Source organism: Natrix helvetica, assembly GCF_964273705.1.
Source record: "Natrix helvetica genome assembly, chromosome: 1".
NCBI lineage: Eukaryota > Metazoa > Chordata > Lepidosauria > Squamata > Natricidae > Natrix > Natrix helvetica.
In genome coordinates this window covers 316,654,619-316,679,079 of record NC_138548.1, presented here as the reverse complement: position 1 = coordinate 316,679,079, position 24,461 = coordinate 316,654,619, and the positions used below count along the sequence as shown (strand labels likewise).

General features: G+C 40.4%; 1 protein-coding gene across 5 annotated transcripts in view; it reads left to right on the top strand.

Annotated features, from left to right (window-relative positions):
* GRIP2 (glutamate receptor interacting protein 2) overlaps positions 1-24,461 on the top strand; it is a 539,887-nt gene that overhangs the window by 265,799 nt on the left and 249,627 nt on the right. For 2 of the 5 annotated variants that reach the window (XM_081950493.1, XM_081950492.1), the window contains exon 1: positions 2,947-3,190. The exons of 2 other annotated variants lie outside the window; for them this stretch is intronic. In XM_081950493.1, coding sequence (XP_081806619.1) covers positions 3,034-3,190 — 157 coding nt within the window. In that variant the 5' untranslated portion in view covers positions 2,947-3,033. Of the gene's footprint in view, positions 1-2,946; positions 3,191-24,461 lie in introns of those variants that run through there. One more of the 5 variants, XM_081950487.1, reaches the window with a different exon arrangement.

Here is a 24,461-nt window from a genome sequence, read left to right as displayed (position 1 = left end):
TGATCTATAAGGTGGGTGGGGAACAGAAAGAGCCAGTTCAGTTCCCTTTCCCAGCTGTCGGATTTCTCCTTTTAGGAGGCTAACCTAGTGCCCCGTTTGTTATCTTTTCAGGACCAGGCTGAAATTCCTTTCCTTCCTTCCTCTTAAAGTGGAAGGCCTTAATGTGATGTTGTAAGATCCACATCAACCTCCTCCACAAATCTTAAGAAATGCCCACTGAACCTCATCCAGAAGTTGGCACTAAAGTGTATTTTTAAGGAGATGTGGGGAAAATCTATAAAATGCACAGAGAGTAATCATACACGAACTTTTTTTTTTGAGTTTTGGAAATGTAATTTTAATGAAGTCTAAATTTAAAATAAAATGAATCATTTAATTCCAGGCTTGCCCACAGTGTGAAAAGGAGCTTCAGAAGTCAAGGGTAGTTCCTTAAGCCTCAACATGCTGGCATCCCATTATAAGGTTTTGCTCTTTTTTTTTTATTTAGAAAAATACATATTCTATTTCATTTTATTTGTGGAAGATCTTCTATAAGATGGTCTATGCATATTTTAACACTGTCAGCTGTTAGCCCTTCAAGATAAGCCAGATATTCAAGCAATATGTAATGTATGCATTTTTGAAAATACTATTTTTCCTATTTATCAAAGAATAATACAATATGTTGTATTTTGGCATTGATTTTGTAGTATTTTATAAGACCAGGAAATTTTTATAACTTGGTATGCTATGAAAAGAATAATTTTCTTTGTAAAATAAAATGATTTAATAAAATGATTAAATTAGCATGTGATATGGTTAAATATTTTATATGAACAGTGTAAAATTTCTGGGGTTTTCTGTTTTTTGCTTATTTTGGTATTGTAACTTCAGAAGTAGTTGCTTGGGTGTACTGTGTGTACATAGTTTTTTTAATTTGTTTTTTAAATGATTTTCTCTGTATTTTAAAAAAATGCAATAAATGTCTTTTTAAAAAACACTAAAGAAAGATAAAGTTGTTGAAATCCATTCTTGGCTAATAACCAAAGTACTTAGAATACTTTTGCCTTCTATTTTTTAGGACTAGTCACTTATCAACTGTTTGAAGTTAGTACAGACCTCCGCGGGGGTGCTTACGACCCAGTTCCAAAATTCTGATGGCCAGGCTCCATCCTGTGGTCATGTGACCTTATGTTGAATGCTTATCAGTCAACCTGCATTTACGGATGTCTGCAGTGTTGCGTAGTTATGTGACCATGTTTTGTGATGTTTTTGCCAAAAACCAACATTTACTTCCAGTTTTGGGTAAAACCAGCCCATAGTGAATAATCGGTTTGCTTAATGAAGAGAGAACCAGGTTGGTCTAGTGATTAAGGCACCAGGCTAGAAAGCAGGAGACCTTGAGTTCAAGTCTTGCCTTAGCCATGAAAGCCAGTTAGGTGACTTTGGACCACTCACTCTCTCTCTTAGCCCAATCTACCTCACAGAGTTGTTGTGGGTAAAATAGGAGGAGAAAAGTGTGTTGGATATGTTCTCTGCCTTGCATTACTTATAAAAAAATAATAAAGGCAGGGTATAAATAAATAAAATAAATAAACAACCACCAAGTTTGCTTAACTTGCTGCACTGCAACAAAAAATCATAAAACTGGATCAGTAATTTGGGTTGACCTGCTTTGCAACTGTCATAATCAGCAGGCTTTATTATGGTTATAAGTCAAGGACTACCTGTATCCTGATATAATAGATTTTGCATTTTTCTGGATCACCTCAACCAGGATTTTTTGAAAATCACTCTCCTCCTAATGGACAATACCTTTTTACTCTCTGGAAAAAATACTTTGGGGGTAAGACACCCTAACACCCCTTGGTGCGCGCGTGTGGGGGGGTGTGTGCCTATGTGTGTGTTCCAGCATAACTCTGGAAAGCCTGGGCTGCTGAAATGAAAAGGAATGAATTATATCTATAGTGTCAAATCACAGTAATTTTGCATTTTGGATTCAAGTTCTGTTAAGATACAGCCTGTTGTGACTTAAAATGACTTCTACTGTACAGCACAGTGGAGTTGCCATGGTAATGTCTTCACAGTACTCCACAAGGGGGCTCCGTCTGGTAAGGGGGATTGATTTTTACAAAAAACAAGGGGGCTCCCTTTGGTAAGGGGGATTTGTTATAGGCAACGCCAGGTTATCAGCTAGTTTTCTCATTAAAAAGCTGAAAGATGCATCTTGACTTCAGATTCCATGCATATTTTCTCCATGCATTGTAACAATGACGGTTCTACACTTCTAATTCTAATATCTCTACATTTCACTTGTCTGGCACTTTCAATTTATTTATTGTTGTTCCGGGCATTATTTTCCAATATTGCCATTCATTTCTTACCAATTCCATAACTGATTGTTTCAAATAGAACTTTCCTTGATGAGTTAATCCACTGCAAATTGACTTCTGGATTGTACAACATGGTTGCTAAAAAAATGGCATGACAAAACAATGACCATGCTAAGGAGAAGGGATCTATTTGGCTGTGTGTTTGGATAAGAATCAGCACTAACTATTTCTGATGCTTCAGATCAATGTTGCTTTTTGAAGAGTCATTGCACTTTCTGTATTCCTGTGGACATTCTTTGGAGAGCATTTGAAAACTGTCGGAACATAGCAATGAAAACAGAAATTGGAAACCTTGTAAAATGAGTTGCTGGCCTTTTGAGTTATTTGTTCTCTCAAGTTACCAGCAAAGACCTGGATCTGTTCCTACTTTTGAGAGCACTTCATGCAGGCTGGAGCTTCAAGCTTTGTTCCTATTCTTCCTTCCACAAATTGCCCTGGGGTGGAAAATATTATTTTTTCACTTTATCATCAGGCAAATAGTTTTGCTTAATGAGAAGGCAGCTGCTACTTCCTCCTCCTCCTCCTCTTCCTCCTCCTTCTCCATACAAGTTTTCTTTCAGAAGGAGAACTCAACATTGCTAAAATGCAGGGACGCAGTGGATTTATAGATGTTGTATTTTTTTCTTTACCATTGTCTCTCTTTCTTTGAAGTTGTGGACAAATGAAGAAAATTTTCAAGGTTTTCCAGGTTGTTCAAAAGTCTTCAAGAAGGAAGAGGAGTAGAAATAAAGCAGAATATGAGGTGCAGGAGGAGCTGGTGACCCAGGAATACTGTGATCGCCAAATTGTTTTGTGCAGTCTGCACCTCTGTGTCAAGGGTAAGAAAAAGATATGAAAAAAGATCGTTGTGTATTGGAGGTTCAGTGTAGATAAGATAATGCTGCAGAAAGTCTTCCTCAGAATAGTTGCTCTTGATTTATGCTTTGAAAGGCTATTTGTTCAGACAATGCTTAAATCCAGTGGAGATTGTGCTGGATCAGTTTGCCTTGACTTTCATTCCCTACCTCGTTCTCCGAAGGTGACTCAAGTCTTATTTGATCATTAGAAGTGTGTTCAATGAACCATGTGCATAGAAAGTGTTGCGTTGATAAATTTATAGTCCTCACTTAGATGCAAAAGAAGTTGTAGTCAGGTTTACACAAGTTTTCATCACAGCTATTATTGGATGATCATGCTCATGAATTTGCTACTGAGGGCAGAATGGTGTGTATGTACGAGTATAGATGTGTGTTGTAGCACAGCAGGTTCCGGTTCAGCTGATGCTGGACTCAGATAGTGAGAGATCATTTGAGTCTGCCCTGGATGATGTAGAAGACCCTGTGCAGGTTGCAGATTCAGAGCAGGGACCAGAGGGACTGGTTGGCCACCAGGAGGCGCCTGAGGCATGGCGCATTGGGGAAGATCAAAGGCAGTCAGTCCCTGATACTAGAGTAAGACGGGCTGAGAAACAAAAGAAGCAGCTTCGTAGGCAGGCTCACAGAAGATAATTAGCACAGGTGGTTGTGGATTGGCCCCTCCCAAGAGAGCTTATAGATGAGGCGTTGGGAGGGGACATTTGCAGGAAACAACCGTTCAAAATTAGCAGTGAAGAAAGTCGATGTCTTAGAGCCGTGTCTGAATATCTGGTTTGTTTCTTGTATGCTGAGTTATCTGGGCCTTCAGCCAAAAGGTTTGTTATCTGGCAATTAAACAGTGGCAAACAGCCAAGCCTGTGTTTTGGCTTGTTCACAGGTGTGGAGAAGGGGATCAGAACAGATGTGTGTACTGTGTTTCTCTGAAAATAAGACATGCCCTGCTAATAAGCCCAATCGGGCTTTTCAGAGCATGCGCCATAATAAGCCCTCCCCCAAAAATAAGCCCTCCCCCAACTATTTAAGTGCATGCGCAACCGGTTCCCGCCATTACCACTGTACCACCTACTGGTACAGCTTCCGGGGCAAAAGGAGGACTCCCTGCAAAAACAGCAGCAGGCGAAGTGCTTCCACCCCCACCCTTCCCTCCCACGCAAAAAGAGCCTGCCGCAAAAACAGCGGCAGGCCAGCAATGCGATCACCCCCTCCTGCCTTTTCCTTCTCACGCAAAAAACACCTCCCACCCCAATGGTAAAGGCAACCTGCCTGGTTCCCTTCCCTGCCGTCCCTTTAGCGAGGGATGGCAGGTGGGGGGGAGAAGCAAGACGCGCGTCCTAGTGCTACCAGAGACTGACAGCTCCGCTGTGTTCCTCGCCCTTTCGCCCATTGAATCCCCTTGTAAAAACACCTCACGAGTTTCACTCATGAGGGTTTTTTTTACAAAGGGATTCAATGGGAGAAAGGGCAAGGACCTGGAAAGGTAAGAGGCATTCCTCGCTTCTCCCCCCCACAGCTGACACCCCTCGCTAAAGGGACGGCGGGGAAGGGAACCAGGCAGGCTGCCTTTACCATTGGGGTGAAGTGGGCAGTGTTGGGCCGCAAGGCGTGCCTCTTACCTTTCCAGGTCCATTGCATTCCTCGCCCTTTCACCCATTGAATCCCCTTGTAAAAAAGTTTTTGTAAAAAAAACCTCACAAGTTGAACTCATGAGGTTTTTTTTACAAGGGGATTCAATGGGAGAAAGGGCGAGGAATGCAATGGACCTGGAAAGGTAAGAGGCGCACCTTCCTTCTCCCCCCCCACCTGCCACCCCTTGCTAAAGGGACAGCGGGGAAGGGAACCAGGCAGACTGCCTTTACCATTGGGCCACGAGGCGCGCCTCTTACCTTTCCAGTTCCGTCGCGTTCCTCGCCATTGTGTTCAGGGAAGCCCCTGGTAAAAAAAAAAACCTTCTCGCGATTTAAAGAAGTTTGATTGAACTTGCGAGAAGGGTTTTTTTTTTACCAGCCACTTCCCTGAGCACAATGGCGAGGAACGCGATGGAGCTGGAAAGGTAAAAGGCGTGCCTCGCTTCTCACCTGCCCCAGAAAATCATAATCCCTCCCCTATAATAAGCCCAAGGCCATATTTTGTGGGGCAAAAGAAAATAAGACCCTGTCTTATTTTGGGGGAAACACGGTATATATGAGTTATATGCATGTGTGCAAACACTAGACACAATAGGGGAAAAAACCCCTCACCCACCTGAAAACTGGATAGGAAAACCCAGAAAGATAAATTTCCATTGAAAACATTAAACTGACTGTGGCTCCAGCATAGTACATACATATGTTCTACCCAGGATGGAACATCCAGTAGGTTCTGACAGGTTCTGCAGAACCGGTAGTGGAAATTTTGAGTAGTTCAGAGAACCGGCAAATGCCACCTCTGGCTGGTCCCAGAGTGGGGAGGGAATGGAGATTTTGCTGTATCCTTCCCCTGCCATGCCCACCAAACCACACCATACCCACCAAACTATGCCCACAGAACCGATAGTAAAAGAAAAATTGAATTTCATCACTAGTTCCACCTCTCTGACTTAATTCAGAAATCATTCTCAGGTTTACCAGAACAGGACATACCTACTTGTGAATTCAATTAGTTTTATTCCTCAGTAAATCTATATAATAGGGGAGACAAGCTGGCACAATTTCCTACCATTCTGAGGCAGATATCACAGGAAACTGGTGAAAACATTAGAAAAAGTTGTAGGTATACATTTTTTTGAGTCAAGTTGGGCTCATGGGTTTTGTGGCCAAAGTCCTGTAATCTTCATGGTAGCAATACATACGTTCACCACTGCCTTTTTTTTCCTGTTTTGTTTTTTAATTTTCAGCCTCAATGAAAACCAAGCTAATCAGATGAAGTACTAATCAGTCTCATCAACAACTGTCATATTTCCTAGTGATTTCAGCTCACTAGGCTCAATTCAGTCACCCAACTGGCTGAGTAACTTTGGGCCAGTCACTCTCTGTCAACCAAACCCACTTCAGAGGGTTATTGTTGTGGGGAAAATAGGAGGAGGAAGGAGTACTATATATGGTCACTGCCTCGAATTCATCCCCTTATAAAATTAATAAGGCGGGCTAAATAAATGAATAAAAATCCTGGCCCTGCTCTGCTTAATGTCTTGTGTAGATATCACCCAGCTCCTGCTCCATTCTAAGTGTAAATGAGCGTAACATCACATAAAAAGCACCCTATGGAAATTCTCAGGTTAAGGTTGTCCCATAGGTGCTTTTTCAAGAGGCAACTGGATTTTCCGGTTTTTCTTTGAAGACATTTTGATTCTCATCCAAGAAGCTGAAGAAACTTATTGGATGAGAAGCAAAATGTCTTCAAAGAAAAACCAGAAAGTCCAGTTGCCTCCTGAAAAAGCACTTTTGGAATAAAAAGCACCCAAAATTCACTTCCAAAATAAATAAATTTATTCTTACCCATTCCTATATATGTGACAACCTTGCCAATTTTATATGAGCTGTGGTGGCACAGTGGCTAGAGTGCAGTACTGCAGGCTACTTCTGCTGATCAGTGGCTGCCAGCAGTTTGGCAGATCGAATCTTACCAGGCTCAAGGTTGACTCAGCCTTCCATCCTTCCAAGGTTGGTAAAATGAGGACCCAGATTGTTGGGGGCAATATTGCTGACTCTGTAAACCGCTTAGAGAGAGAGCTGTAAAGCCCTATGAAGCGGTATATAAATCTAAGTGCTATTGCTATATCCATTCCCAACCATAAAGCTGCATCTTTCAATGATAAGGACAGCTCCCAGTTATCACAAGTGTGTCTACCTCTCCTCCTCCCTCACCTTAATTTAATTTTACTGAAACATTGAGATAGGAACAATAGGCTATCTTTCACTATCCTAATTACGTCACAGACTGTTGTTCCATCCATCTGAACAGCAACCTATCTACATCTGTTTTTTTTTTTTTTTATTCAAGTAGGCTATAAGAAGCTCTGGGCAAAATGTGCTCAGAGACACAATACCCAAGGAAATTGCATCTGCTTTTGATATATTGGTCACTGCTGTTTTTAGCCTCCAAGCATAATAGCATGTTTTGTAGAGCCCTGTATGCGGGGGTTTGTTTTTATAAAGCAAGGTAGATCTCCTCCCTTGCTCTTTATCTCCCTAATTAACTCTGGTTGTATTTATGGCCCTGACATCTTATCATATATGCACACAGATACAAATGTACATTATTCCTCAATCTTCATTTTTATCCTGGGTGGTGCATCTAGTTTCATTTTACAGAGAGGCAACTGAGGCAGAAATATGATAAAATCGATGTGTTTGGACTGAGCTCGAACTGGAAATCTTACAGATCCAATATTGTTTCTTATTTATTTATTTATTTTATTTATTTATATTTGGTGCTTCTAGACCGCCCCCTCTCCCAGAAGGGACTCGGGGCGGTGTACAGTCCATAGAGAATATCACAAAATACAATAAAAAATTAAATATGTACAGTTTGGAGGAGGTTAAAATGCAATTAAAAGAACTGTACAAATAACGCTGTTAGCTAGATATGGATTCTCAGAAATGCAGGCCAGAAAATCTACAAATCCGGTTGTAATACCCTCATGGATTAGGAAAAAGAGTGGGAAAAAAGAGCCAGTTGTTGGGTCAGTAGTTCATTGGGTACTCGATCTGTGCTTCAGAATCCTGTTCTTTGTTCATGGTCATCTTTATCCTTAAGCTAAGCATAGTCTGGAGAGTCCTTTTTAAATCTCCCTGCAGACCACACTAATTGCAGCCCAATTTATCATGCTGACTGATAGGAGTAATTTATGCAAGTTGTGATTTGGCATCTTCAGGCCAACAAGGGGAAGCAGAGGCAGAAGGAGAAATCTAGCAACACACAGCCACAATGCAAGCCCCATTGGTAAATGTGACAAAAGGAGGGTGTAATAGTGCATTTTAACAAAAATGGAATGATCTTGCAAAGACCCACAATGGAGGCTGATCCTCCGAACTTTTCATTAATAATGTCAATTAAAACCTTGAATTATATGACAATGTAGACATGTTCATATTTGTAGCTTGCCTCATGTACTCACAGCAATTTTGAAAATTGTATTTTTGGGATGTCCATAGAAAAGAGTATGATTTTCTCTATGGCAGTCCCCTAATATGCATCCCAGACTATGAAAATCATAAGGAAAAATGCTGCATACAGGATATCTAAGGCGGGTAGGGGGAAAACTGGGGCATTGAATGAATGGAACAGAATTATAGCTGCATATGCCAAATAATATGTAAATCAATAAAAACAAAAATCCTACTTTGCTATTTGGAAGCCTGGTGAGATAAAAAGGTTAGAACATTTTCCACTGTTAGCATAATAGACGTGTCTCTTCCACAACCGTCTGGCGCATAATTTGCAAGCATTTAAATATTACTTTGGGGAGCAAAAAAAAAAAAACCTTGTAAGATGGAGTAATGTTTTTTGCAAATAACTGTGGCATTTTACAAATTGGGGAGATGGACTACAAAAGATTGTAATCCCAAATGGAACACCACCGTGAAAGATTAAAATACAACTATCTGTTGAAATTGTTACTTTGGAGATCAAAACTATTTGAACGAATACTGTGATAAGGTAAACGTGAAGTATGACATCTGAATAAATGTCATCTCCCTGGGGACTTTGCCTTCCTATAGTTTCTGGTGGAGCAATTGAATGACTAAATTCAATTGGCTGAAACTGAAAATAAACATCAGGTTTAGACAAGATGTTGCTGATTGAGGATGTAACGTGCATGTGGGAGGGGACTGTTGAAACAGTTGCCATGCCCTTCTCAATCCAAATGGTCTGGCGTCTTCTCACATGCAGATCAGTCATAGCTCAATGATTCTTCGAGTGCAAATAAAAAATCCTAATTTCAATCCCTAGACTATTAAGGTCAAGAAGTCCTGAGACTGAATTGAATTTCTGATCATTCCATGGACACAGCCTTTGCCTTTTTCTTAGTAACAGTAAAGCAGTGTGTTACCACTGCTTTCTTCTGGAACATGTTGCAATCCCTTGTCCATATCTGTAAAGTAAATCAACTTCACTGCAGAATTTAGCCAAGGTCAGACAGGTTGCATTCCCTGCTAGGATCCATTTCTAGGTAGGATTGAGACCTGACAGAGTCATAGCTATCAATGAGTGTATTCATATGACAAACTTACCTACAATTTTCTGGCCCAAAAATCCATTGAGGTATAAAATTATTTCATGGGCTGGGTAGATTATTTTGTGAATCAGTATGCAGGTTAATATGTAATGCAGAGTTTATGTCTGCATGTCTGCATTTATTTATTTGATTGATTGATTTATACAGTCACTATTCTGAAAAACACAGTTTACAACAACAACAAAACAGAAAACACCAAAAAGCAAAAAAAACTAGCACCTTAGACATTCACCTTCCATGCAACCAATAAAATCCACACTACTACTGGTGTAACCAAACTTTGATAGCTTTTTATTTGATTTGAAGGATAGAATATCTAATAAATACACAAACAAACAAACAAATAAAATTGCCCTGTATTAATTTACTAAGAGCATATATTGTCTTTCTCATATTATGTTCTGACCCAGTTCCCCAAACACAACATACCCTCTGGTACTTAATCACCAATTCCTTTATTAGGAGCACCAGCAGTCCTGGCAAAAAGTCTCTCTCTTTCTAAGGCTAACAAGTCTGTCCAACTGGGGGATGAATAGTTCCACAGATTTCTACTGCTCTCCTTTTCTCTGCCTTCTGTGCATCTGCGTGTCAGGCATTGGATCCAGCTGTTCCTTCTCTTCTCATCAGCCATATCCAGACCTGGGGACTGTTGACTCTCCATCTGAGAGCTGACGGATGGCCAGGGCTCCACCTCTCTCTCCTTCTCCCTCCCTCTCTCCCTCCCTCCCTCCCTCCTTCTCCCTCCTTCCCTCTCTCCTCCCTCCACCCCCCCTCTCTCTGGCAGCTCCATTCCCTCTTCCCCCTTGGAGTTCTCAGGTTGTCTTGATGCTGACCCTGACTTCCACACCCCTTCCTCATCTGATTCAGCTTCTGGAGTAGCCAGTGGCTGACAGGACACAACATATTATTTCTGCATTTTCCTCCTTAGGGGTTTACAACTTTCCACCCCAGATTCAATTAAATGTATTTTTAATTGATATTCTTTTTTATTTCAGAGATGTAGCTAATAAAAACACGTGGCCAGTTTTTGAAAACAGAGTTGATATGAGGGTACAGTGTTTTTCAGTCAAGAAAATGTGGCAACCCTTCCCCCTGACAAACAAAACAACATATCTAAAAACTGTTTCTCTCACAGTCTCGCTCATGATCAATTGCCACCAGAGTTGTGCTCTAAGATGAGTGGCCATACAAACCTTTTAAACAAACAAACAAATAAATAAAAAGTGTTTTCTAGTTCCTAATGCTGTCAGACACAGAATAATTAGGGTGGGGGGGGGGAAAACACCACTCCAAAAAGCCAGCACGTCAAATGGGAAATCTTCCAAACAATCTTGTGTAGTCTCATCCCTCAGTAGAATTTATATTTATATGTTTCTCTGGCTCCACATCTTCCCTCCCCGTAATGTTGTAATATTATGGCGGGTGAAATTTAATGCCTTGCCTTGGATCTTCCTTCTATTTCTATTACGGATGTCTTTTTATATTGTGGCTGTTCACAAGGGAAGTTGATAGCTTTACTTCAATGTATAAATCCCAATTTTGGGAAAGGATGGGCTTGTTTGTCCTATTCAAGCTGGCCTTTTAAAATCATGTGTATCCTTCTGAAAACAATTATCCCATAAATCCCCAACTGTGTGTCCTTTGATCTAACAGTTTTCATTGGATGAAGCAAGTTCCTGATGGCTTGGAAAGGAGCTGCATGTACCCTCTTTGAACCTATAGGGACTCTGTCTGTCTGTCTGTCTGTCTGTCTGTCTATCTATCTATCTTGTCACTCACGCACAAGATAACAGGAGTAAGAATAAACATGAATAAGAACACAGGAAATGGGTACAAATATATGGGGACACTAGGACAGGGACGTTAGACCTGTTGGTGCCTTGTACTTTTATTCATTTATTTATTGAATTTATATACTGCCCCCCCCCCACTTATAAAATGATGCTGGGCAGTTTAATTTTCTTTGAGTCTTGTTTTTCATCCATGAACTGAACTCTCCAGTCCCACCAATCATTCCACTTCCACCATGTATTACAGGTATGGTGATGGACTCAGAATAAAGAGTCCTTTATAGGTTGAAACCCATCTTTATAATGGGGTGACCTTGAACCAATCACTGTTTTAATCCAACCTACCTTACAGTGTGAAGGGTAGATGTAATTTGATGTGAGAATAACCTTGGGAGATGAGAGGGAAAGCCAGCAGCCTAGACAAAGTTCTGATCAATGAAATCTGACTTCAAAGAAGGGAGGGAGGTGGAAAAAACACCTCAAAAGGTTCCCTCATAGTTCTCTGGAAAATAAGGGCATGGAGAGGCACCTCCTGGCTGGAAAGATTACGTTACTGTAACTTTTTAATAAATGTAGTGTTAGTAATCATGCTTTTGTTGTGGTCCGCCGGCAGCCTATGCAGCTGGCAGCAGAGTCAGACAATAAGGAGGTTGGGGAGGAACATGGGCCAGTCTTGGAGTCTGGAGAAGGCTCAGACAAGGGCTCTGCATCGAAGGCAGTGAGGGGGCCAGGGCCATCTGGTAGTTATGTGCTGCCTCCGGAGCCTCTGGAGTCTGACATCAGTGAGGTAGAAGAACAGTGTGAGCCTGTTCCCAGTGTGCGCATGTGTAGAGCTGCCACAAGAAAAAAAAAGGATGACTCGGGAGTAAGCCTTGGAGATAATTGGCCCCACCCACAAGACATAAAAGAGGAGCAAACAGACATGAGCCTTTTCAGGAAGTAATTAGTTCATATAGTCGGTTCAAGCTCTGAGAAGTCCTGTTTGACTCTGTGCTACATTTGGCCTTGCAAAACTAATTGGCAATTAGGTCTCTGGGAGCATTTCAAGGGAAATAAAGGTGGGTGCTTATCAACATTACCTGAGAGGCTGTGTCAACTTGAGCAGACATCTGTCAGAATCTTCACCGACTGTTTGTGAATCATTACGGGCTATGAATGACCATAATTCACAGCCGTCTAAATAAAAGAGGTTTTGGGGGACTAAGCGTGTGATTTATGCTTTCTCAAGAAGCCTAGATCAGAACAGCTTTTGGTTTCCTGTCTGGAACACCTTGAAAGGTTGATAGGAAGACAAAATAGAACAAAAATGTGAGGTGGGTCCTTTCTTACATAAGTAAGTTTTAAATCACTATTTTTTTTATTACAAAGTGTCTCCAGTGAGGGATCATCAATTTATTCAGAAAAGCTAGGAAGAATCTGCTCTGCTTCAGTTTGCACACTCTGCAGAGCACCATACCAATTTATCTGAAAATCTAGCAATTTAGATTTTATCAGACACAGACCAACCAGGATTGCAATGGAACTTAGCTACAGGAAGAAGGGTAACTTTGCTGAAGATGCAATGGGAAAATGAGATTCCAATTTCAGTGTTCTGTTTTAATGAGACTATGGCAAACATTTTAGCTTTCTCAGACCAAGCAGCCAATTCAGAGGGAACAAGCTGCTCTCATGATCTTCCTCATATCACTGCCATCTGGAGAGAAAGACTGTGCATTGATAGATGGATCAATTCCAATTCATATGGCCACCACAGCAATTCTGGGTGGTGTACAGAATTGAAATATAAACCACAATATAAAATCTTAAAACATACCATTGAAAATATTTATGCCGAAACCAAAATGGCAGAAAAAGAGTAAAAATCAATATACTATGATCTATTGAAATCGGTGAGGAAGGAACACCTAATCATTCTGATGGAGCTGCTGGCTATGCCACCTTAACTACCTTGAGTAAATTGTCTTCCTTCCCTCTTCACCCACTTTCAAGTTTGTGAATGGGAAGTCCATTTCATTGGCTGCATAGGATGGATGTTTTCTTCATCTCTGTCCAATCCAATTATTCAAAAGCAAGCCTTACTGGGTTTTGTGGCCCTTGCTCTGGTAATGCATGTAGCTGCATCCAAATAGGGACCAAATCTGTCAAGCTTCTCGAAAAGGAACAAGTAGGATCTGATTTTGAGAATAGCGGTGAGCCATCCCTTCTTTTTCCAGGCCTTTCCTATTTTCCTTTTTTTTGTATTAGGGAGCCTTGGGGCCCAGAGCCCAACCACTCAGCACAGAAATGCATGTTTAACCCCTCTACCCACTTTTTTGACAGCGAGGGTGATCTTTGAGTGCTATGCATGCAAAGCATGAGTACGCACGCAAAATGCTCTCTCATAGAACTGGTAGGAAAACATTTGGAATCCCACCACTGGTTAGGAGCTATTAGTTCAAATTCCGAAGATGGTATTATTATTTGTTCAATAATAGCATTGTCCCACTGAGTTTGATGGAGTTTACCCATAATCCAAGGCTAAAGGCTCTAGTTTTCTGTGTGCCTTACAAGTTTAGTGAAACAGTGATAAGGTCAATGGATGTCCAGCTAGATACCACCTCTCCACAGTGAGATATTGCACACATTACTTAGAATGCTTTATTAAGCTATCTCATTCGTAAATTATCTTATATGCATCTGTTTTTTTTTCCCAGAGACTCTTCATGAAACTCATAAACATGCCACAAGAGCAATAAAAACCTCACTGAGCCAAGTCTTAAATATTACTTAAGACTGTTACTTAAATTAATTATATCCAAATCAGAACATTCATTTCCAAGCTGGAGTTTTAAATACTTTGCCATCTGAAAAGAGAAACACTGGCTTGCTTTAATTCACTGTATAGAAAGACAGACAAAAGCTTCAGTGATATTTTAAGCCTGCATCTGCAAGCAATGTGGCAAATTACTGGGTTTTCTAAAATTTCTGCCCCCCCCCCCCCCGTATCATAAAGTGGAAAAGGCTAAGTTTTCAGTAGCATTAATTTGCATGGCAGAACATGAGATTTTTTCATACGTGCAAATGCAGGTTGTTAGACTGAATGTGAACACTCTCTGGCTCATGCAATACCTGAACAGTTCCAATTATTTTGTGGCAGGATTGTCAACATGAACCATAGGTCAGAGTATGTCATCCATTTCCATATTGTCTATGCCCTAGATTACATTTTCCAGAGGAGGAAGATTGGGTTTCTTAAATATTGTCTTTTACTGGAAATGGCTTTCCACCAATCATTGAGATCCTAAATCAGCACGACAGAACCTATATATTTATCTGTATTACCTCTGCTTTCTTTGCAGGCATGTGAAGAACTGCTCAGGGGACAGTTTTATTATATCACAGCCCTTGGCCTCTTCAAGAATATTGCAATGCCAATAAAATGAATTAGGACTGGCAAAACAGGAGGACACTAAATGGCATTGTGTAATCATCCCACATTGTGTGGAATTGGCCAACTTTTAATTTCTTGCAACCTGTGAAATGGTTTATTTTCCAAGATGTGCAGTGTTTGTTTTTGTAGAACTTTTAATTTCTTGCAACCTGTGAAATGGTTTATTTTCCCTTCTTTCTAAGATGTGCAGTGTTTATTTTTGTAGAATACTTGCACCCAATTTTCATATTGATAACACGTCTCCTTGAAACTGCTTTATAATGACATTAGTGTTTTCAATGCCAGTATTGTTACCCTATTTTAGACCAAGAACAATAAAGTGTTTCATGCCCTGTCTGTGCAAAATGGGCTCTTTCTGTACAGGGTGCATTGGTGCAAAGCGGCATCTTGCATAGATGTTGGTTTGTTGTTGCTGTGATCAACCAAAAGGACCAACTACAATAATGCTAAAATCTGTTATTGGACTTTTCCTTTTCTTTTTATGTATTCTAACAGCAGGCAATTGAATTGGAACCACAGTGCTAGGAAAATGCCTACTTCCTAAATGAATTTAAAAGTTTCTGCCATTTCTTTCAGCTGGTGGTTGACAGGTGACAGGTGTCCCCTGATCCTAGCATGCTCCAAATTTAAAATGCCTGGTTGTTGATAAGGTTGTCTCTTCCCGACTCAATTATTCAGCCATGTGGCAAGTTGAATCTTAGAATATAGTAGAGATCAGGTCCCCCCAGTGACTGCTCTTAAGAAAAATAAATTAAACCTCCTTCAAGCTGAGCTGAATGTCTGGTGATTTTATGACACCTCTATGAAAGTGGTTTGCCATTGTTTTCTTCTGGGAGGTTTCTTCATCTTCTCAATTTAATCTATAGCACTGGTTTTCCCTCGTGGTCTCCTTTTCAAGGATTGGAGACATTCAGCCCTGCTTAGCTTTTTGAAATCAGCCAAGGCACGCTAGATGCCGCCATCCTATATCTCCCACTTTCCACCAGTTGATTCCAAAGTGGAATATGGTTCTCTTGCTTTATAGTTGATCATTCTAGGATGGTCTCTTATGCTTATGGATTATCTCCATTTCTTCTTTATTGGGATGGCAGAAAAGCAGAGGCCCAAAAACTTCAGGAGAGGCCTGCAGAGTCCCCAAACAGTTGCTAGTTGTAGATTGATTGACTGACTGATTGATTTCTTTATTTCTATCATGTCTTTGTTATTCTTTATAAAACTTTATAAATAACTCAAGGCAGCCAACATGCTTTTCTTTTCCTATTCCCCCCCCCCCCAACAATAGCTCAATGAGGTGACTTAGGTGAGAGGAACTGACTGGCCCAAAGTCACTCAGCTGCTTTCATGCCTAAGACAGGACTAAAACCCCCAGTTTCCTGCCTGGTTTCTTTACTTTAGACCATTAATATGTTAATGCCCGACATTAGAACCACTTCTGATCTCCGCTCCTTCCGGCAAAAATTGAAGACTCACCTGTTCTGATTAGCAGGCCTGGCATAATTACAATCTGTCCCTCCTGGCAAATGTATTATTATCTGGCTATCTTAGGGGTTTTTTAATTTGTTGTGTCTGTTTTAGGGATTTAAAACTTATATTTATATTAGCTTTGTACAGTTCTTTTAATTGCATTTTAACCTCCTCCAAACTGTACATATTTCACTTTTTTATTGTATTTTGTGATATTCTCTATGGACTGTACACCGCCCCGAGTCCCTTCTGGGAGAGGGGGCGGTCTAGAAGCACCAAATATAAATAAATAAATAATAAAATGCAACATAACAGAATTATGATGAAACACATGACTGGGAATTAATGAAACCTCTATTTACTTTTAAGGATAAGTGCAATGGATTCATTGCACCACGATCAAAAGCAATTCTCGATGGAATTGATAGAATCCAATATCATTGTCTGACTTTGTCCCACCAATTCCTTGTGAAATGCAGCCCTAGCATGACCCACAAAGGCCAAATATAGGAAAACTACAAATCTTGGGCCCATAAGCCACAGGCACATTTGAAGAAAAGAGTAAGCAGAGGAGTGGGGAGGTGATACGATTTGTTATTAATAAAGCCAGTTGTGAGACGATCAATGGAATTAATGATTTTTTTTCATCTTCTAAAGCAGCAGTTACGGATTTGTAATAACTATGATTCACAGACACAGACACACACACCACACACTTTGATTGACTGATTGATTGATATGATTTTATTGCCTCTCCTACGGGAGTTCAACATGACAGACTAGAAGACTTCCAAGGCAGGGGTAGATTGCTACTGGCGTAGCTGCTGGTTCGGTGCGCACAGAATTTTGTGCATGCACCAGATGTGCGCTCTGGCGTGTGCGCAATTGCCCATAAATAGGTCTGAACATTAAAAAACGAAAAAGAAAACATGCTGCGCCAACCAGGGAAAGGGTTCGGAGGCATGGCAGGCCTGGGTCGCTGCCAGTTCCAGTGACCCAGGCCTGCAAATAACTACCGGTTCGGCTGAACCTGTCCAAACTGGTAGGAACCCACCTCTGCTACAAGGTCCCTTCCATCTCTGTTATTCTGTTTATTTATTTAGTTATTACATTTACTGTACGTGTAATATGCACCTCTCTCAAAATACAAAGTCAGTTATAAAGATGAGATAAAATAAAATGCCTTCAATTCTTTGCTGTAATAATAATGGTATTATTAAAGATATTAATTTTAATAATAGAAAACACTGCCATCCCCTATCCCCCCTCAATAACAGCCCTTAAGGTCAAAAGGCGGGTCAAAATCACCACTTCAGCTTCCTTAACTGAAAGTCAATTACTACTCAAATCTGGGTTTCCTCTCTCCTAATTTAACACCTTAAGTATTACTCCAGGACCACCAATGTATGCAAAGAACGGTTGCAGGAACTGGGTATGTCTAGTTTAATAGAAAGAAGGACTAGGGGAGGCATGACAGCAGTGTTCCAATATCTCAGGGTACCTCTATGATAGCATCTTTGTGGTTTTGGTTCCGTATGTTTTGCTGTGGGACTCTCAATGCCATGAAGGCAGGGGTGAAATGCTACCAGTTTGGACTGGTTCGCCCCAAACCAGTAGTAAAAAAACCGCTACCACTTCACCTGAACTTCAACCTACAACCACAATTAAGATTAAAATTTGTGCTGCAAAGTGAGAAATGTGTTAAGTGAGCTTTGCCCCGCTTTACGACTTTTCTCACCACATTTGTTAAGTAAATGACTGCAGTTCTTAAATTAATAACATGGCTGTTAAGTGAATCTGGTTTCCCCATTGATTTAGCTCATCAGAAGGTCGCAAAACATGACTCTGGGACACTGTAACAGGGGGTGGGTCCCGGCTTCTGCTACTGCCAGTTTGCTCAGGGACACGCTAAGGATGCGCATGTGCTTGATGTGTGCTATGCATGCATGCACAGTAGTAAAACAATTGCTTCTGTGCATGTGCAGAAGCAAAAAAAGAAGATGGCGGCGCCTATGGCAGCACCAATAAAACTGGTTCAGGGGCGTGGCAGGTCAAGTTACTACCTACTCGGCCGAACCGGTCCAAACTGGTAGGAACTCACCTTGCATTGTAACTGTCATAAATGTGAGTCAGTTGTCAAGCATCCTAATGTAAATCATGTGACCATGGGGAGGCTGCAAGGGTCCAATGTGACTATTGTGAACAATGGTCATGAGGAGTAGTGGGTTCTGGATCCTGGTGCAATCGGTACAGTTCAACGGGACCTGGCATCCACCACATGAACGCACACAGCGTACTCATGCATACTTACTGCCTGCGATACTCCACGACGCCTCTGTGATGCTCCAGCTGCTCGGGGGAGCATCGCACAGGTGCCATACATTCTATGTGCGTGCGCGGAAGTGCCAAAGAGCTCAAATGCCGGTAAGGAGTGTGGGCGGGTGGGCCCTCTGGAGCACCATACCGGAACGGTACCCGGTGCTCCCGGCAGACACTAGTACGCCTGTACTGGAGCATACCGGTTGTAACCCACCACTGGTCATGAATCCCTTTTTTCAGTGCCGTTGTAACTTCAAACGGTCAATAAGTGAACTGTTGTAAGTTGAGGACAACCTTTACATGGTAAGCTCTGTTACAAATGAATATAATTTGAGAATGAAAAATGCAAACAGGAAGTTTTGAAATTAATGCATGAGGGTGACGTGACCCTAGTCCAGAAAAGCCGTTGTTTTGAGTAGTAATAGTCTCTGAACAAAATAGCGGGGAATAAGGCAACAAAAGTTCATGGAACTTCTTTCATCTCCCAGGATTTCCTTGGGAAGAGCCAGGGAATGTGGAGCATAGACTGGCAAGCTGAACCCACAGAGAACACCATGTACTGTTGTCAATGGGCAGCACTGAGTTGTGACATTTTCTTGGCCTAACAACTGCACCTGTATGCCACTTGCTTCAAATTGCTGGCCATTTCATAAGGCCACAAGCATCCCTGGTATCTGGGCAGGGATGCCAGAGAAGCCTTCCAATTCTCCTCCCCCTCCCGTACTTTGGATTTGTTTTGTATTTAGGTGTATGAAAGACGAAAGGTGATTGAAAACAAACGCAGGAACTCTTTGGAGGGCAATCAAGCATAAGGATTGGCTGGGTTCCTACCTTGAAGCAAGTCGGTGTAACTATGGTTTATTAAATAAATCACAATTAGCTGGGATCACACCACCCCATTAAGCTGAAAGCAAGCAAACCACATTTTGTTTTTATAACTGACTTGAAAGCAGCTTTCAATGTTTATCTTCGGGATGTTCCGTCCCATTGATCTGAATGGAATTGTTCTAAATTTGCTTCTTCCACTCTAAATAGCTTACAGTAAATATGGGTGCAGTGACAAGAGTGGAACTGATATCAAAGATCTCTTATCCACAGGCCAACAAGCCGTTACAGGTACAGCCGGTCATCATAAGTTTATTTCAGGGTATTTGGCTGTGTGGCACTGATTAGAGTGACATTAACTGATATGTCTGACTCATAACATTATCCTGGTATTCTGGCTGTGTGCTTATCCGTAAAAATGTTTAACTGCAGAAATATTTCTTCCCTATTTATATCAGTGAACCAAAAACCTCTATTTTGCAGGTATGTTCAAATCTCTTAATGTTCTTAATCCAAACTATATACACATCCAAAAAGGGAATTACATATTTGGACTCAGAGAGAGATCTAGTCTTCGAGACACTCAGTTTCAAAATGCCTAAATTGCCTTTTTTTGACAGAGTTGGATAAAAGATTTTTTTAAAAAAAAACCTATGAGATTAATAGACACACAGTTTATATGGCTCCCCAAAGAATCAGGAGTCTGGTAGCATCTTTTTTGATTATCACACTTTAAACTTAGGCTTTTGTGAAAGCATCAGTTGTGCTGGACATCCAGATTAGTGTTGTGCACTATATATTTTGAAATGATTTAAGGGGGAAAATTGAGTGACTATCAGCAGCAGTTTCAAACTGAATTAGGGTTGAAAGGTTCAGCTATTGTAGGACTTTCTGATATAATCTATTGATTCTCAATCATGTATCAAATGAAGATAAGTGTACGGTACAAATGATAATATTCAATATACATATTGCTGAATATTATGATTCTATTGAATTTTTATTTCAGCATCGTTGACCCCATATCTTCATTTTAAAAAAATATATATCATTATTTTATTTCCTCCAGCTAGCCATGATAAATGGAAATAGATCTTTTTGCAAAATACTGTTAAACCTTCTCTTTATTCAGTTGTTGTTCCATTTTGTTGGGTATACAAAAGCTGTTTAACTCTGAATGGGATATATTGGGATAATCAGGAGAGGCCCGTTACTGTGTCTTTTTGTGTCATTTTCAAAGTAATTCCTGTATTATTATTTTTATAGACAAAATGTTCTATAAAACATGCAAATGTATCTCCTTTGTTTTGCTTTTGTTTTCTGGCCTAAGATACACTAATAATACAGCTTTAACGTCAAATTCTTTTTCTACTGATCATAAAAGTTGGGATTCTGTGTTGTTAACAATGTATGGAAGTCTCATGGAAAAGATAGATGGGTCAAAATGTGTATAATGTGCATGAAATAACCTTTTTTTTAAAAAAGGGATTGCTTAAAGAAGAAAAACAGCTCTAAGGCTTATTATTTTCAACATTGTGTTATAAAGCAACATTTCTCTGTTTTTTTTCTTTAGAAGTGGTGCAACAATAGACAGGATGCAATATTGCTACTAGGGAAGCAAGGAAGGACAATAAATCTTAAGTTTGAATTTAAATCTAAATTGCAAGCATTATATAATTACAATGTCATTACAAATCAGAAAGACTGATGGTGTTGGTCTTTTGGCTACACCTTTATTCGCAACTTGCCGCAATCTGATGAAAGCAATGATGTGACTTTGCAAGGTGGGGTGGAAGGGGGCTGATAAATATCTGTGCCTTTTTGTACCTCTCTTTCCGAGATGCATGCATTTTTTTTGGCAATTTTCTGTATGAAATCTGGATACATATTGTGGTTTTGAAATGGCAGTAGAGAAAAGTGTCATAGAGCAAGCCATTAGTATTCTGATGGATAAGCCCTTTTGGTGAAAGCATTGACATGGACTCTATTTGACATGTTAGTTGTGTTTTCAATAGTTATGTATATAATATTCCTTTAGTGGTGTCGGATAAAGAAAATACGTTATATTTTATGATTTTTCTCTACGAAGAAAAATGTGCAGTTGTCACTTTTCGTAATGAAATTATTATTGGAGTATACATCTTCTGACTGCCTGATCAGTTGTTATGGAATCAAAATGAGTGCATGCACACGCACACACCACGCAGAGACACTGCTGGTATGTTTGGAGAATGATGCCCTTGGAAGAAGAAATAGAAAGCATTTTATGTTTTGCCTAACACATACACATTCTGTTCTGGTCTGTCAGCCTCTTCAGCAGCTGAATCAGAGGAGGAAGAGGCCTCCTCTGGGAGTCAGGGTCAGCATCAAGGCAACCTGAGAACTCTGAGTGGGAAGAGGGAATGGGGCTGGCAAGAGAGAGACAGACAGAAGTGGAGCCTGGGCCAACCCCCCAGGTCTGGAGGTGGCTGATGAGGAAAAGGAGGAACAGCTGGGTCCAGTGCCTGATGCACAAATGCGCAGAAAGCAGAGGAGAGGAGAGCAGTGGAAATCCATGGGCTGATCCTTGGAAAGGAAGAGCCACCACTGCTAGCGAAGCCCTTACCTAGCTCTGGGGATAAAAGGCAGGGGCAGAGATGAATATATGTGGCAGACAACTATTCATCTTCTGGCCGGATGGGCTTGTTAGCCTGCGTTGAGAGAGAAACTTTTTGCCGGGGCTGCTGGTGCTCTTAATAAAGGAATCTGAGTTAACTTCAGAGGGCTTGTTGTGTTTGGAGAGCTGGCTCAGAATACATTTTCTGCCTCTGTTTTAAGGAGGCTGCAGAACTGCAGTATGTTCTGACTGGAATATACATAATCTGAAAAGGTGTAGTATGGAAGAAAGTTTGCTCTTATGGCATGAGAAGCATCAGAGAGGAAGATGGGTACAGAAGTGAGCTATCAGGATCCAGTTAATGGGAACAAGTAGGTAGAAACTTCATTGATTATGATTGTATGATAGCATTTCCCACCACATTTTAGCTAAGTCACTAGCTGTTTAAATGGATTTCCCCAGCCCACGCGCTGAATAACACCTGGGAGGTGCTGTTCTTGTGCCTTTACATTACACTAGAGTTCATTAATTCTGATGTTCCCACAGCAAGAATTTAAAGACAGCAACGAGCTCATTCACCAGTTGTTTTTTTTCTTATTTCCAAAAGGGTTCTCAGTCTTTGAACATCTGCTTCGCTAATACCTCCCCTCATACCTTCCCTCCCCTCCCCTTCCTCTTAATTAAATCCAGATGATGACAGATGGGGTGGAACCAGTTCCTTAAACTTTATTTGCTAATGTGTCTTGTAGTCTTGACAACCAGCAAATTAAAAAGAAACTGATCTTGACAATGAAGAATGAAGACTCCTCCTCTTCCTCCGAACTGTTTCTCCCCTCCCCCCTCCTAATGTTTGCATTCAGGACAATGCCAGGGAGGTATTCTCAGCTTTGAATACACAGAGTGGCCATTTCTGACAGAATCTTTGCGTGCAGAACACTTTGACCGCCATACTTGAGAGGCATCTTCTTTAGTAAGTATTTAAAGTTATGACGGACCTGACCAGGGCTACTTATGACTCAGTTTCAAAAGTTCTGATGACTGGGCACTTGTCCCTTCATAGTTACATAATTGCATTTGGGGTACTCAATGGTCCAATCACATTTATGGTCATCTTCAGTGCCCATTAGTTACATGTCTGTGATTTATGACATCTTTTTGCTGAAAACCAATATTTACTTCCAGTTTCCAGTAAAAAATGCCCATTGCAGAGAATAGATTTACTTAGTGACCAGGGTATTCACTTAAAAACCATGATGATTCACTTAACAATCTCTGCAAAAGAGGTTGCAAAATCAGGCATGGGCACGTGGTGACCCATTTCATTACTGGCATGACTTACTATCATAATTCTGGGCTCAATTATGGTTGTAAGCTGAAGGCTACCTATATGAGCTTTGTAAAGGAATGTACAATCAGAGTTCAATGTTTTCCATTATCCATTCACAAAGAAAAAAAAATCAGTTAAGAAATAAGATATGGGTTGATAGCTAAAGGATAATAGAGTGTCTTATGGAAGCTCAGAAAATGCCATTCTACTGCATTTAAAAATATTTGAAACCAGTCCTAGTTCATCATGAACACATTTATTACACTTACTCTCAGTACAGTCTTGGTTTAAATGAGAATCAGTTTCCCTTTCATTAACTATGAAAAAAAAAAAAAGTTCACCATGAATATGCAAACAAGAAGCTGCATTTCTTTGTTTTGTAAACTATAAGCAAATCACATGGTTTGGATAATTGTAAGAAATCGCAAATGTATGCTTTGAGTATTTGTGGAATATATTAAATTCTGAATTGTCTTCTTAAAAGCAATTAACAGATAACATTCCACTTACCCAACTAATTGTGTCACTATAAACTGAATTCACTCCGATAGCAATCATATAACATTTCTGACTTTTTACAGATGTTGATTGCATGCTAATTTTGTGGAAAATCATTTATTCCTATTCAATTCCTATTCTATCACTAAAAAGTCAATAGTATAGCATTATCTTTAGAGGTGCCCTTACATTCCCTGCCCTTATCTGGAATTGTAATAGCTTATCAAGTTTACAGAGCTGTCTCACTACTTGAAGTTGTATGACATCTCTGTTTAATAACTAAATATAGCCAGTGAAATTCTATTCTTTACAAAGGAGAACCACAGATCAAAGTCACTTTTGAAATCTAAAAATAGGAGTTAAGTATGTTCCATATAGCTTATAATGTATCTTCCTTCATTCAATGAGATGGGATTAGCTGCAAGCTAAATCCTGAAAAATGAACCTTGTAGTTATTTGTCTCAATCCATGAGACAGAACACACCATTAATGACTGATTCAGGGTAGAGTTATGGAGCAAGATCTTGACAAAGGTGCTCATGGATTATTTGAAGATAGATGAAGCAGTCCCACAGCAGAATGGGTGATACCAAAATGATGGATGCATACACAATGATGCCATTATGAAATGCCACCCCTACATTCTTTCACACCAACATCTAATGCAAGAATAGAAGTGATTGAATGTACTTGACTGTCCCATCCTAATCATACCATCATTTTCTCATGCCCCATCCTGCAGAACCTATGTGCAGTAGAGGTCCCTGTT